Source organism: Scardinius erythrophthalmus (genome assembly GCF_964197995.2).
Source record: "Scardinius erythrophthalmus genome assembly, chromosome: 11".
NCBI lineage: Eukaryota > Metazoa > Chordata > Actinopteri > Cypriniformes > Leuciscidae > Scardinius > Scardinius erythrophthalmus.
In genome coordinates this window covers 535,868-552,758 of record NC_138231.1, presented here as the reverse complement: position 1 = coordinate 552,758, position 16,891 = coordinate 535,868, and the positions used below count along the sequence as shown (strand labels likewise).

The 16,891-nt window shown below is 49.9% G+C and overlaps 1 protein-coding gene across 1 annotated transcript in view; it reads left to right on the top strand.

Annotated features, from left to right (window-relative positions):
* LOC308698192 (mitogen-activated protein kinase-binding protein 1-like) overlaps positions 1-16,495 on the top strand; it is a gene marked incomplete at its 3' end in the record, with an annotated part of 51,603 nt that extends 35,108 nt beyond the window's left edge. Inside the window, exons 22-26 of the mRNA XM_081378112.1 lie at positions 744-908; positions 1,976-2,213; positions 14,121-14,771; positions 15,256-15,341; positions 16,229-16,495. Of these exons, the coding sequence (XP_081234238.1) occupies positions 744-908; positions 1,976-2,213; positions 14,121-14,771; positions 15,256-15,341; positions 16,229-16,495 (1,407 nt within the window). The remainder of the gene's footprint in view (positions 1-743; positions 909-1,975; positions 2,214-14,120; positions 14,772-15,255; positions 15,342-16,228) is intronic.
* Between the last annotated feature and the right edge of the window lie 396 nt (positions 16,496-16,891).

Genomic DNA, 16,891 nt, shown 5'->3' with positions numbered 1-16,891 from the left:
CGGTCGTGTGTCAGGTGTGTGTGCAGGACTCGGTCATGTGTAGGTGTGTGTGCAGGACTCGGTCATGTGTAGGTGTGTGTGCAGGACCCGGTCATGTGTAGGTGTGTCTGCAGGACTCGGTCATGTGTCAGGTGTGTGTGCAGGACCCGGTCGTGTGTCAGGTGTGTGTGCAGGACTCCGTCGTGTGTCAGGTGTGTGTGCAGGACTCCGTCGTGTGTCAGGTGTGTGTGCAGGACCCGGTCGTGTGTCAGGTGTGTGTGCAGGACCCGGTCGTGTGTCAGGTGTGTGTGCAGGACTCGGTCGTGTGTCAGGTGTGTGTGCAGGACTCGGTCATGTGTCAGGTGTGTGTGCAGGACCCGGTCATGTGTCAGGTGTGTGTGCAGGACTCCGTCGTGTGTCAGGTGTGTGTGCAGGACTCGGTCGTGTGTCAGGTGTGTGTGCAGGACCCGGTCGTGTGTCAGGTGTGTGTGCAGGACTCGGTCGTGTGTCAGGTGTGTGTGCAGGACTCGGTCGTGTGTCAGGTGTGTGTGCAGGACTCGGTCATGTGTCAGGTGTGTGTGCAGGACCCGGTCATGTGTCAGGTGTGTGTGCAGGACTCGGTCATGTGTCAGGTGTGTGTGCAGGACCCGGTCATGTGTCAGGTGTGTGTGCAGGACTCGGTCGTGTGTCAGGTGTGTGTGCAGGACTCGGTCATGTGTCAGGTGTGTGTGCAGGACCCGGTCATGTGTCAGGTGTGTGTGCAGGACTCGGGTGTGTGTCGGCCTCGTCGGCGCTGGTCCTGCCGTACTGGATCTGTGGAGCTCATGGTGAAGTCCATGCTGGAGCTGCGGCAGCTTGATTCTCTTCCTGAAGCCGCCGGGCAGAACAGAAGCTGCGCTGAAGATCGAGGAAGCTCCTCCAGCCTGCAGGTGAACCCTCAGCACTTCACTTTAAAGGGGACATATCATAAAAATCTGACTTTCTCTATGTTTAAGTGCTATAATCCGGTGCTTCTACCAACCCAGAAAATGCGAAACGTGAAACCCAGTAACTGTTTTAGTTCACTACAGAATTAAAATCTCGCCAGCTTCAATGTCTCGACACGATCCCAGCCGAGGAATAAGAGTCTTATCTAGACAAACCAGCATACATTTTATTACAAAATAAACATTGATATACTTTTAACCACTAATGATGGTCTTGCACTAGCTGTGATGCGACACATTACGTAATCACGTTGAAAGGTCAAGCGTGACATAGGCGTAAGTACAGACCCAGTGTTTATAAAGAGAACGTGCAAAGACTGAGTCAAACAACATTTATAAAAAAATTAAAAATAACAAAAGGTAAAACAATGATGTCGGGCGATTTTTGAAGTTGGAGGACAAAATGAGATGAGTTTTTCACCCTACTCTACATTTCTGAACTGGAACACGTGTGACCTTTCACCCTGATTATGTAATAAGTGTTGCATCAAAGCTAGTGCAAGACCAGCATTTGTGATTAAAAGTATATAAATTATTATTTTTGTTATAAAATGTCTGCTGGTTTGTCTAGATGAGACTCTTATTCCTCGGCTGGATCATGTCAAGACTTTGAAGCTGCACTGAAACTCACATTTGAACCTTCGACCCGTTGGACCCCATTGAAGTCACTATATGGAGAAACAGCCTGGAATGTTTTCCTCAAAAACCTTCATTTCTTTTCCACTGAAGAAAGAAACATGTGAACATCTCGAATGACGTGGGGGAGAGTAAACTATCAGGACATTTTAATTATGAAATGAACTACTTTTAAACGTCACAGTTTCTGTTAAATTTCGGCCCTACAAAAGGACTAATAAAACGAATGAAACGTCACTGTTTCAGTCAGTAGATTTCAGCCCTAGAGAACTCTTTCAGCCGAAACTGATGATGGGTTTTCAGCTGAATATTGTCCATGCAATATTCCATGAGTAGTTATCTCCAGACGTCAGTGTTGTGGTTCTGCTCCTCAGGATTGGCGTAACCGGTGTGGAGTTCGTCCTCTCTCGGCCTGGCTGCTTCCCGCCTGCACTCCGGAGCCGGACGGCGTCGTGTTGTACCCGGATTACTGTCCCTGTGCCAGCAGCCTGCAGATCCCGGAGCGAGCCGGACCCCAGATGATCCCGGAGCGAGCCGGAGCCCAGAGTCCCATCAGCGGCGTCTCCAAGGGCTACGGCAGCGGAGGATCCAGTCCAGATCACAGACGCCACGGTACAGCAGACTTTTACACACACATCTACAGTGATTTACTCCGTCAGCTGAGCGTCAGAGCTTTACCTGTGGTACCAAATGTCTACAGGACACAGAATAATAGAATAAACACACTCAGCGCTTCAGACTATTTTCCATTCTATTTTTCAAACTGTGAACAAACAAGTGTATTCTATGAGAAAGATTGTTTCAGTCAGTCACTCCGTATGTATTTTTAATAATGTTAAAATGGTGTAATATTTATTAAATTTATCCATTTGGTTGTGAGTGCAGTGCACCTGCAGAGAGACTCCGCCCACACGCTCATCTGATTGGCTGTGATTTGTAATTGATTTGGTTGTGAGTGCAGTGCGCTTGCAGAGAGACTCCGCCCACATGCTCTTCTGTTTAGCTGTGGTTTGTAATTGATTTGGTTGTGAGTGCAGTGCGCTTGCAGAGAGACTCCGCCCACACGCTCTTCTGATTGGCTGTGGTTTGTAATTGATTTGGTTACGAGTGCAGTGCGCTTGCAGAGAGACTCAGCCCACATGCTCATCTGATTGGCTGTGGTTTGTAATTGATTTGGTTGTGAGTGCAGTGCGCTTGCAGAGAGACTCAGCCCACACGCTCTTCTGATTGGCTGTGATTTGTAATTGATTTGGTTGTGAGTGCAGTGCGCTTGCAGAGAGACTCAGCCCACATGCTCATCTGATTGGCTGTGGTTTGTAATTGATTTGGTTGTGAGTGCAGTGCGCTTGCAGAGAGACTCAGCCCACACGCTCTTCTGATTGGCTGTGATTTGTAATTGATTTGGTTGTGAGTGCAGTGCGCTTGCAGAGAGACTCCGCCCACACGCTCTTCTGATTGGCTGTGGTTTGTAATTGATTTGGTTGTGAGTGCAGTGCGCCTGCAGAGAGACTCCGCCCACACGCTCATCTGATTGGCTGTGGTTTGTAATTGTTTTGGTTGTGAGTGCAGTGCGCTTGCAAAGAGACTCCGCCTACACGCTCTTCTGATTGGCTGTGATTTGTAATTGATTTGGTTACGAGTGCTGTGCGCTTGCAGAGAGACTCCGCCCACACGCTCATCTGATTGGCTGTGATTTGTAATTGATCTGGTTGTGAGTGCAGTGCGCTTGCAGAGAGACTCCGCCCACACGCTCATCTGATTAGCTGTGGTTTGTAATTGATTTGGTTGTGAGTGCAGTGCGCCTGCAGAGAGACTCCGCCCACACGCTCATCTGATTGGCTGTGATTTGTAATTGATCTGGTTGTGAGTGCAGTGCGCTTGCAGAGAGACTCCGCCCACACGCTCATCTGATTAGCTGTGGTTTGTAATTGATTTGGTTACGAGTGCAGTGCGCTTGCAGAGAGACTCCGCCCACACGCTCTTCTGATTGGCTGTGATTTGTAATTGATCTGGTTGTGAGTGCAGTGCGCTTGCAGAGAGACTCCGCCCACACGCTCATCTGATTAGCTGTGGTTTGTAATTGATTTGGTTGCAAATGCAGTGCGCCTGCAGAGAGACTCCGCCCACACGCTCATCTGATTGGCTGTGGTTTGTAATTGATTTGGTTGTGAGTGCAGTGCGCTTGCAGAGAGACTCCGCCCACACGCTCTTCTGATTGGCTGTGATTTGTAATTGATTTGGTTACGAGTGCAGTGCGCTTGCAGAGAGACTCCGCCCACACGCTCTTCTGATTGGCTGTGGTTTATAATTTATTTGGTTGCAAATGCAGTGCGCCTGCAGAGAGACTCCGCCCACACGCTCATCTGATTGGCTGTGGTTTGTAATTGATTTGGTTGTGAGTGCAGTGCGCTTGCAGAGAGACTCCACCCACACGCTCTTCTGATTGGCTGTGATTTGTAATTGATTTGGTTGTGAGTGCAGTGCGCTTGCAGAGAGACTCCGCCTACACGCTCCTCTGATTGGCTGTGATTTGTAATTGATTTGGTTACGAGTGCAGTGCGCTTGCAGAGAGACTCCGCCCACATGCTCATCTGATTGGCTGTGGTTTGTAATTGATTTGGTTGCGAGCGCAGTGCACTTGCAGAGAGACTCCGCCCACACGCTCATCTGATTGGCTGTGGTTTGTAATTGATTTGGTTGCAAATGCAGTGCGCCTGCAGAGAGACTCCGCCCACACGCTCATCTGATTGGCTGTGGTTTGTAATAGAGACCTGCGCGGGACACAATGTTCAGTCCCGCTCCCGCCCGCTCCCGCAGTGTTCAGTCCCGCTCCCGCCCGCTCCCGCAAAGATTTGTCATTTTTAGTCCCGCTCCCGCCCGCATCTGTGATATTATGTCCCGCTCCCGCCCGCAAATGCCCGCAAGACGGCAGGCAGCAGGATGGATGTTCACATTCTGTCTCACGAAAGGTCTTGGAAAAAAAATGCGTGCGCACATAATTCCTTACAGTAACTAACGCCAACAAAGATAAACATTAATCGGCCCAAATTTCAATAGGCTTAATTATCATGTAACATAAAAACAGCCTTAGGCATGGCCTACACACATAGGAACATTTGTTAAACGGATCATTTTTATCCTAGACTACAGGCCATTTAAACATTTAAAATGTGATCACCAAAACACGAAACGGTCCCATATTAGGCCTACGAACAGCATAATATTCACTAGTAGGCTAACAGTAACCAAAAAAAAAAAATAAAAAAAAATTATTCGATTAGGTAATATTATTATCTATCTAATATATATAATTATATATTAGATAATGTTAGAATGTTATTGCTGTCTATTTTGAGCTTTCGAGTTCGAACACGGAGCAGCGGGAAGGAATTGTCTCTAAACAAGTGTGCGTGAGATTAGGCCCCGCCCGTACTCCAAAGGACAACATTCACAAGTTTAGGCTGCTTAAAACGTTTTTATTGCTGCCAAACAGAATCTCCCTCAAAACTACAAATTATGTACGCTACTTTAATCATTTATATATTTTACTTTACACTCATATTTAATTTGCGGGAGTGCAGCGTATCATCCCTCCCGCCCGCACCCGCAAGTGCACCTCCATCATCCCGCCCGCGCCCGCAATGACCTTTCAAAATTTGTCCCGCGCCGCACTGTTTTGCGTCGCAACCCGCGGGTCCCGCGGGACTGCCGCGGGAGTGCAGACCTCTAGTTTGTAATTGATTTGGTTGTGAGTGCAGTGCGCTTGCAGAGAGACTCCGCCCACACGCTCATCTGATTAGCTGTGGTTTGTAATTGATTTGGTTGCGAGCGCAGTGAGCTTGCAGAGAGACTCCGCCCACACGCTCATCTGATTGGCTGTGATTTGTAATTGATTTGGTTGTGAGGGCAGTGCGCTTGCAGAGAGACTCCGCCCACACGCTCTTCTGATTGGCTGTGATTTGTAATTGATTTGGTTACGAGTGCAGTGCGCTTGCAGAGAGACTCCGCCCACACGCTCATCTGATTAGCTGTGGTTTGTAATTGATTTGGTTGCGAGCGCAGTGAGCTTGCAGAGAGACTCCGCCCACACGCTCATCTGATTGGCTGTGGTTTGTAATTGATTTGATTGTGAGTGCAGTGCGCTTGCAAAGAGACTCCGCCCACACGCTCTTCTGATTGGCTGTGATTTGTAATTGATTTGGTTACGAGTGCTGTGCGCTTGCAGAGAGACTCCGCCCACACGCTCATCTGATTGGCTGTGATTTGTAATTGATCTGGTTGTGAGTGCAGTGCGCTTGCAGAAAGACTCCGCCCACACGCTCATCTGATTAGCTGTGGTTTGTAATTGATTTGGTTGTGAGTGCAGTGCGCTTGCAGAGAGACTCCGCCCACACGCTCATCTGATTGGCTGTGATTTGTAATTGATCTGGTTGTGAGTGCAGTGCGCTTGCAGAGAGACTCCGCCCACACGCTCATCTGATTAGCTGTGGTTTGTAATTGATTTGGTTACGAGTGCAGTGCGCTTGCAGAGAGACTCCGCCCACACGCTCTTCTGATTGGCTGTGATTTGTAATTGATCTGGTTGTGAGTGCAGTGCGCTTGCAGAGAGACTCCGCCCACACGCTCTTCTGATTAGCTGTGGTTTGTAATTGATTTGGTTGCAAATGCAGTGCGCCTGCAGAGAGACTCCGCCCACACGCTCATCTGATTGGCTGTGGTTTGTAATTGATTTGGTTGTGAGTGCAGTGCGCTTGCAGAGAGACTCCGCCCACACGCTCTTCTGATTGGCTGTGATTTGTAATTGATTTGGTTACGAGTGCAGTGCGCTTGCAGAGAGACTCCGCCCACACGCTCTTCTGATTGGCTGTGGTTTATAATTTATTTGGTTGCAAATGCAGTGCGCCTGCAGAGAGACTCCGCCCACACGCTCATCTGATTGGCTGTGGTTTGTAATTGATTTGGTTGTGAGTGCAGTGCGCTTGCAGAGAGACTCCGCCCACACGCTCTTCTGATTGGCTGTGGTTTATAATTTATTTGGTTGCAAATGCAGTGCGCCTGCAGAGAGACTCCGCCCACACGCTCCTCTGATTGGCTGTGATTTGTAATTGATTTGGTTACGAGTGCAGTGCGCTTGCAGAGAGACTCCGCCCACATGCTCATCTGATTGGCTGTGGTTTGTAATTGATTTGGTTGCGAGCGCAGTGCACTTGCAGAGAGACTCCGCCCACACGCTCATCTGATTGGCTGTGGTTTGTAATTGATTTGGTTGCAAATGCAGTGCGCCTGCAGAGAGACTCCGCCCACACGCTCATCTGATTGGCTGTGGTTTGTAATTGATTTGGTTGCGAGCGCAGTGCACTTGCAGAGAGACTCCGCCCACACGCTCATCTGATTGGCTGTGATTTGTAATTGATTTGGTTACGAGTGCAGTGCGCTTGCAGAGAGACTCCGCCCACACGCTCTTCTGATTGGCTGTGGTTTGTAATTGATTTGGTTGCGAGCGCAGTGCGCTTGCAGAGAGACTCCGCCCACACGCTCTTCTGATTGGCTGTGATTTGTAATTGATCTGGTTGTGAGTGCAGTGCGCTTGCAGAGAGACTCCGCCCACACGCTCATCTGATTAGCTGTGGTTTGTAATTGATTTGGTTGTGAGCGCAGTGAGCTTGCAGAGAGACTCCGCCCACACGCTCATCTGATTGGCTGTGATTTGTAATTGATTTGGTTGTGAGGGCAGTGCGCTTGCAGAGAGACTCCGCCCACACGCTCTTCTGATTGGCTGTGATTTGTAATTGATTTGGTTATGAGTGCAGTGCGCTTGCAGAGAGACTCCGCCCACACGCTCATCTGATTAGCTGTGGTTTGTAATTGATTTGGTTGCGAGCGCAGTGAGCTTGCAGAGAGACTCCGCCCACACGCTCATCTGATTGGCTGTGATTTGTAATTGATTTGGTTACGAGTGCAGTGCGCTTGCAGAGAGACTCCGCCCACATGCTCATCTGATTGGCTGTGATTTGTAATTGATTTGGTTGCGAGCGCAGTGCGCTTGCAGAGAGACTCCGCCCACACGCTCTTCTGATTGGCTGTGATTTGTAATTGATTTGGTTGTGAGTGCAGTGCGCTTGCAGAGAGACTCCGCCCACACGCTCATCTGATTAGCTGTGGTTTGTAATTGATTTGGTTGCGAGCGCAGTGAGCTTGCAGAGAGACTCCGCCCACACGCTCTTCTGATTGGCTGTGATTTGTAATTGATTTGGTTGCGAGCGCAGTGCGCTTGCAGAGAGACTCCGCCCACACGCTCTTCTGATTGGCTGTGATTTGTAATTGATTTGGTTGTGAGTGCAGTGCGCTTGCAGAGAGACTCCGCCCACACGGACTCCAGAGACTTCATTTTTGTTTTACACCACTGCATCTCACGCTTTACTCCATTGCATCCCACGCTTTACACCACTGCATCCCACGCTTTACCCCACTGCATCCCACGCTTTACCCCACTGCATCCCACGCTTTACACCACTGCATCCCACGCTTTACACCACTGCATCCCACGCTTTACACCACTGCATCCCACGCTTTACCCCACTGCATCCCACGCTTTACACCACTGCATCCCACGCTTTACACCACGCTTTACACCACTGCATCCCACGCTTTACACCACTGCATCCCCCGCTTTACACCACTGCATCCCACGCTTTACGACACTGCATCCCACGCTTTACACCACTGCATCCCACGCTTTACCCCACTGCATCTCACGCTTTACACCACGCTTTACACCACTGCATCCCACGCTTTACACCACTGCATCCCCCGCTTTACACCACTGCATCCCACGCTTTACCCCACTGCATCCCACGCTTTACACCACTGCATCCCACGCTTTACACCACGCTTTACACCACTGCATCCCACGCTTTACACCACTGCATCCCCCGCTTTACACCACTGCATCCCACGCTTTACGACACTGCATCCCACGCTTTACACCACTGCATCCCACGCTTTACCCCACTGCATCCCACGCTTTACCCCACTGCATCTCACGCTTTACACCACGCTTTACACCACTGCATCCCACGCTTTACACCACTGCATCCCCCGCTTTACACCACTGCATCCCACGCTTTACCCCACTGCATCCCACGCTTTACCCCACTGCATCCCACGCTTTACCCCACTGCATCCCACGCTTTACCCCACTGCATCCCACGCTTTACCCCACTGCATCCCACGCTTTACACCACTGCATCCCACGCTTTACACCACTGCATCCCACGCTTTACACCACTGCATCCCACGCTTTACACCACTGCATCCCACGCTTTACACCACTGCATCCCACGCTTTACACCACTGCATCCCACACTTTACACCACTGCATCCCACGCTTTACCCCACTGCATCCCCCGCTTTACACCACTGCATCCCACGCTTTACACCACTGCATCCCACGCTTTACACCACTGCATCCCATGCTTTACCCCACTGCATCCCACGCTTTACCCCACTGCATCCCACGCTTTACACCACTGCATCCCACGCTTTACACCACGCTTTACACCACTGCATCCCACGCTTTACACCACTGCATCCCCCGCTTTACACCACTGCATCCCACGCTTTACGACACTGCATCCCACGCTTTACGACACTGCATCCCACGCTTTACACCACTGCATCCCACGCTTTACCCCACTGCATCCCACGCTTCACCCCACTGCATCTCACGCTTTACACCACGCTTTACACCACTGCATCCCACGCTTTACACCACTGCATCCCACGCTTTACCCCACTGCATCCCATGCTTTACACCACTGCATCCCACGCTTTACCCCACTGCATCCCACGCTTTACCCCACTGCATCCCACGCTTTACCCCACTGCGTCCCACGCTTTACACCACTGCATCCCACGCTTTACACCACTGCATCCCACGCTTTACACCACGCTTTACACCACTGCATCCCGCGCTTTACACCACTGCATCCCCCGCTTTACACCACTGCATCCCACGCTTTACGACACTGCATCCCACGCTTTACATCACTGCATCCCATGCTTTTCACCACGCTTTACCCCACTGCATCTCACGCTTTACACCACTGCATCCCACGCTTTACACCACTGCATCCCCCGCTTTACACCACTGCATCCCACGCTTTACCCCACTGCATCCCCCGCTTTACACCACTGCATCCAACGCTTTACGACACTGCATCCCACGCTTTACATCACTGCATCCCATGCTTTTCACCACGCTTTACCCCACTGCATCTCACGCTTTACACCACTGCATCCCACGCTTTACACCACTGCATCCCCCGCTTTACCCCACTGCATCCCACGCTTTACACCACTGCATCCCACGCTTTACACCACTGCATCCCACGCTTTACACCACTGGATCCCACGCTTTACCCCACTGCATCCCACGCTTTACACCACTGCATCCCACGCTTTACACCACTGCATCCCACGCTTTACACCACTGCATCCCACGCTTTACACCACTGCATCCCACACTTTACACCACGCTTTACACCACTGCATCCCACGCTTTACACCACTGCATCCCCCGCTTTACACCACTGCATCCCATGCTTTACGACACTGCATCCCCCGCTTTACACCACTGCATCCCACGCTTTACCCCACTGCATCCCACGCTTTACCCCACTGCATCCCACGCTTTACACCACTGCATCCCACGCTTTACCCCACTGCATCCCACGCTTTACACCACTGCATCCCACGCTTTACACCACTGCATCCCACGCTTTACACCACTGCATCCCACGCTTTACACCACTGCATCCCACGCTTTACCCCACTGCATCCCACGCTTTACCCCACTGCATCCCACGCTTTACACCACTGCATCCCACGCTTTACCCCACTGCATCCCACGCTTTACACCACTGCATCCCACGCTTTACACCACTGCATCCCACGCTTTACCCCACTGCATCCCACGCTTTACACCACTGCATCCCACGCTTTACACCACTGCATCCCACGCTTTACACCACTGCATCCCACGCTTTACACCACTGCATCCCACGCTTTACACCCCGCTTTACACCACTGCATCCCACGCTTTACGACACTGCATCCCATGCTTTACACCACTGCATCCCACGCTTTACTCCACTGCATCCCACGCTTTTCACCACGCTTTACACCACTGCATCCCACGCTTTTCACCACGCTTTACACCACTGCATCTCACGCTTTACACCACTGCATCCCACGCTTTACACCACTGCATCCCACGCTTTACACCACTGCATCCCACGCTTTACACCACTGCATCCCATGCTTTACACCACGCTTTACACCACTGCATCCCACTCTTTACGACACTGCATCCCATGCTTTACACCACTGCATCCCACGCTTTACTCCACTGCATTCCACGCTTTACTCCTCCGCATCCCACGCTTTACACCACTGCATCCCACGCTTTACACCACTGCATCCCACGCTTTACACCACGCTTTACTCCACTGCATCCCACGCTTTATACCACTGCATCTCACGCTTTACACCACTGCATCCCACGCTTTACACCACTGCATCCCACGCTTTACACCACTGCATCCCATGCTTTACACCACTGCATCCCACGCTTTACACCACGCTTTACACCACTGCATCCCACACTTTACGACACTGCATCCCACGCTTTACACCACTGCATCTCACGCTTTACACCACTGCATCCCACGCTTTACACCACTGCATCCCACGCTTTACACCAGGCTTTACACCACTGCATCCCACGCTTTACGACACTGCATCCCACGCTTTACTCCACTGCATCCCCCGCTTTACACCACTGCATCCCACGCTTTAGGACACTGCATCCCACGCTTTACACCACTGCATCCCCCGCTTTACACCACTGCATCCCATGCTTTACACCACTGCATCCCCCGCTTTACACCACTGCATCCCACGCTTTACGACACTGCATCCCACGCTTTACATCACTGCATCCCACGCTTTACACCACTGCATCCCATGCTTTACACCACTGCATCCCCCGCTTTACACCACTGCATCCCCCGCTTTACACCACTGCATCCCCCGCTTTACACCACTGCATCCCACGCTTTACGACACTGCATCCCACGCTTTACATCACTGCATCCCACGCTTTTCACCACGCTTTACACCACTGCATCCCACGCTTTACACCACTGCATCCCACGCTTTACACCACTGCATCCCACGCTTTACACCACTGCATCCCACGCTTTACACCACTGCATCCAACGCTTTACACCACTGCATCCCACGCTTTACACCACTGCATCCCACGCTTTACACCACGCTTTACACCACTGCATCCCACGCTTTACGACACTGCATCCCATGCTTTACACCACTGCATCCCACGCTTTACTCCACTGCATCCCACGCTTTTCACCACGCTTTACACCACTGCATCCCACGCTTTACATCACTGCATCCCATGCTTTTCACCACGCTTTACACCACTGCATTCCACGCTTTACACCACTGCATCCCACGCTTTACACCACTGCATCCCACGCTTTACACCACTGCATCCCATGCTTTACACCACGCTTTACACCACTGCATCCCACTCTTTACGACACTGCATCCCATGCTTTACACCACTGCATCCCACGCTTTACTCCTCCGCATCCCACGCTTTACTCCTCCGCATCCCACGCTTTACACCACTGCATCCCACGCTTTACACCACTGCTTCCCACGCTTTACACCACGCTTTACTCCACTGCATCCCACGCTTTATACCACTGCATCTCACGCTTTACACCACTGCATCCCACGCTTTACACCACGCTTTACACCACTCCATCCCACGCTTTACACCACTGCATCCCATGCTTTACACCACTGCATCCCACGCTTTACACCACACTTTACACCACTGCATCCCACGCTTTACGACACTGCATCCCACGCTTTACACCACTGCATCTCACGCTTTACACCACTGCATCCCACGCTTTACGACACTGCATCCCACGCTTTACACCACTGCATCCCATGCTTTACACCACTGCATCCCACGCTTTACACCACACTTTACACCACTGCATCCCACGCTTTACGACACTGCATCCCACGCTTTACACCACTGCATCCCACGCTTTACACCACTGCATCCCACGCTTTACACCACGCTTTACACCACTGCATCCCACGCTTTACGACACTGCATCCCACGCTTTACTCCACTGCATCCCACGCTTTACACCACTGCATCCCATGCTTTACACCACTGCATCCCACGCTTTACACCACTGCATCCCACGCTTTACCCCACTGCATCCCACGCTTTACCCCACTGCATCCCACGCTTTACACCACTGCATCCCACGCTTTACACCACTGCATCCCACGCTTTACACCACTGCATCTCACGCTTTACTACACTGCATCCCACGCTTTACACCACTGCATCCCACGCTTTACACCACTGCATCCCACGCTTTAGGACACTGCATCCCACGCTTTACACCACTGCATCCCACGCTTTACACCACTGCATCCCACGCTTTACACCACTGCATCCCACGCTTTACACCACTGCATCCCACGCTTTACACCACTGCACCCCACGCTTTACACCACTGCATCTCACGCTTTACTCCACTGCATCCCACACTTTACTCCACTGCATCTCACGCTTTACTCCACTGCATCTCACGCTTTACACACTACACTGCTCTTGAGCTAATTTGAAGGCCACAGAAGTTTGGATGTCTGTAGCTGTTGACTCTGCAGAAAGTTGGCGACTTCTGTGCACTGTGAGCCTCAGCATGCTCTGACCCCGCTCTGGGATTTTACGTGGCCTACCACTTCCTGGCTGTTGTTCCCAATTGCTTCCACTTTGTTATAATACCACTAACAGTTGCCCGTGGAATATTTAGTAGTGAGAAAATTTCACAAAATGGACTTATTGCACAGGTGGCAACTGATCACTGTACCACTTCACTGAGCTCCTGAGAACGACCCATTCTTTCACAGAAGCGTCTTCATGCCTAGTGCTTGATTTATACACCTGTGGCCATGGAAGTGATTGGAACTCCTGAATTCAATGATTTGGAGGGCTGTCCCAATATGTTTGGCAATAGAGTGTATATGTATCTATGTAATATGTTTTGTATATATTTATTTATATTTGTTAATTTTTTTATTTTATTTCAGAGACATTTTCAAAAAGCAGTTTGCGCATCATGTGTGCATATAATAATATTAATGCATATTGTGATTTTGTTTTAAAAAACAATGTTGGGTTAATATACGAGTGCAAAAATGCTGTATGCATAAGAACATTTCATGTCAGTTTCTGTCTTTAATCCTGAAGTCCATGGAATTTTCTGTTATTGTGATTATCAATTTTATCAAGATATAATGGTGGTGAATGGTGACAACATGCATGATGCATAAACAAGCAGTTATTTTTCCTTCTATTTCTTTTACCATGTGTTTCTTTAAATATTTCTTTTTTCCCAGCGCAAAAGTCCCTGACTTCGCCCCGTCTCCGTCGAGAGGTGCGTCCCAGCCTGTCTAAGCTGAGTTTGGAGAGGATTGACCCCACCGTGCCGTGGGACAGCCTCCGCTCGCGCTCCTACATGAGCCCCACCACCAGCTCCAGGGCCAAGGTCAGCCACTGCGTTTCCATCGGCGATGACCCCCACATGGCCCTGCCGTTCCCAAACGCTCCATCCGAACAAAAACAAGGCAAACCTCGTGCCTGTCAGCGCCTGAGCAGCCCGTTTGCAGAGTGGCCGAGCAGATCCAGCTCTCCTCACACTGACCCGGGGTCATCAGGAGCCGTGACCTCTGACCCAGGGTCATCAGGAGCCGTGACCTCTGACCCGGGGTCATCAGGGGCCGTGACCGTTACCTCTGACCTGGGGTCATCAGGAGCCGTAAACTCTGACCCGGGGTCATCAGGGGCCGTGACCTCTGACCCGGGGTCATCAGGGGCCGTGACCGTTACCTCTGACCTGGAGTCATCAGGAGCCGTGACCTCTGACCCGGGGTCATCAGGAGCTGTGACCTCTGACCTGGGGTCATCAGGAGCCGTGACCTCTGACCTGCAGCAGACGCAGCGTCCTCAAGCGGCAGTGAAGGCTTTCTCTGTGACGTCTGATGATCAAGGTTCTGCTTCCTCTTCCTCTGTTTAACTTCCTTCCTCTAGCATTATTAATTCAATTAAAATCACATTTATTTGTATAGCGCTTTTCACAACACACATAATTTCAAAGCAGCTTTACAGAAAATGCATGAGTCCATATTACAAGTTACAGTGATCTGATATCAGAGGAAACTGTCTAAGTTATGCATTTCAGAAATGTACATATACAAAATCACAGTTAGGGAAAAACATATTAATCTAAACAATGTAATAATTGAATGCAGAAACAATGAGCTCATTGAAGTAATGAATACTTGTTTGTTAGCAAATGATTATGACATTTAGAAAAATTTTGCATTCATGTATTTCGCAGACGCTTTTATCCAAAGCAGCTTACAAAAGAGGAACAAAAGCAATTAGTCAAAGAGCCAGCAATATTTGTAATATTTGAATACTTCATAACTGTGTGTGATCTGTGTGTGACGGAGCTGATGTGTGTGTGGACAGAGCCGGTGGTCAGTCTGGAGGCCTGCAGACGCTCAGCAGTCGATCTGTGCATCAGTGTGAGGAGAGCCACAGGACTCTATCGGAAGGTGAGAGAGACACACACACACACACACACACACACACACACACACACACACACACACACACCCCATCGACCCGATTCTGATCTCAATCTGATTCAGAATCCATTCATGTAGACAGAGGCGTCACCAACATACACACAGGGGAACACAAGCTCACCCTAATATTTGATATTATTGATGATCATTGAGTTGTGCTCTGCTGAACTCCATTACACTGTTTTAAAAGTGAACATTTAAATAATGACAGATTTATTCAAAACACATTAAACACTAAAGAACAGATCTAGTAAATATAATGAACATGTAATCTAGTGCATGTGTGTCAGAAGCTCCTCTCTAGAGTTGTTCTTCTGTAGAGTTTGTTCACTGAAAGGCTTTTCTGGGGTAAATGTGACGTTACGTGACATCATTGTTCTCCCGCTGTTTTAGTGACGGGTGAAACACTGATTGATGGATTACATGAGACATGATTGATTTCAGGAAGTTGTTCTGAATCTTTCAATATTCCTTCTGATGTTCACTGATGTTTATTTGCTGCTGTAACTAGTAGTAAAGAGGAAGAGATGATCGGTTCATCCGTCACACGCATTAAACACACACACACATTTATTAATGAAACTCACAGGATTTGAAACAGACTTTGCTTCATATCAAAAGTATCAGAGATTAATGTGATTTATTGGATGGCAGGAGCTCCAGATGTTTAGTGAAGTTTTCTTCTCACATCCACTGAAAACAGCACGGAATAAATCAAAATCAGTTCATCAAAACAAGAATATATTTGATATTTTCAACCCGGCCCTGATGATATAGTCTCTCTTTATATTAGTGTATATATAGTGCTGGTATGGTGTGCTGCTGATTGAATGCTGTATTGCTGGTGTGTTCAGCTGATGTCCCATGATGCCGAGCGCAGCGGCGAGCAGCAGCAGATGCAGAAGCTGATGTCAGATGCTCTAGTGCTCGTGCGATCCGAGCTGGATTCAGTGCCGGGATCACCAGGATCTGTGATGGGAGAGGGGAAGACCGGATCCGTGATGGGAGAGGGGAAGACCGGATCCGTGATGGGAGAGGGGAAGGCCACAATGGCGTTACTGGAGCAGTACTCGCTTCTGCTGCTGCGCTCGGTGGAGGAGAGACTCCAGCAGCAAGTGTAGCGCTTCACTCCATTCTCCCCATACTTTCCATACTCTTGATACCCCCATACTCTCCATGCTCCCCATACTCCCCATGCTCTCCATACTCCCCATACTCTCCATACTCTCCATGCTCTCCATACTCTCCATGCTCTCCATACTTTCCATACTCTCCATGCTCTCCATACTCCCCATACTTTCCATACTCCCCATGCTCTCCATACTTTCCATACTCTCCATACTCTCCATACTCCCCATGCTCTCCATACTTTCCATACTCTCCATACTCCCCATACTCTCCATACCCCCCATACTCTCCATTCTCTCCATACTCCCCATACTCTCCATTCTCTCCATACTCTCCATACTCAACAATACTCTCCATACCCCCCATACTCTCCATTCTCTCCATACTCC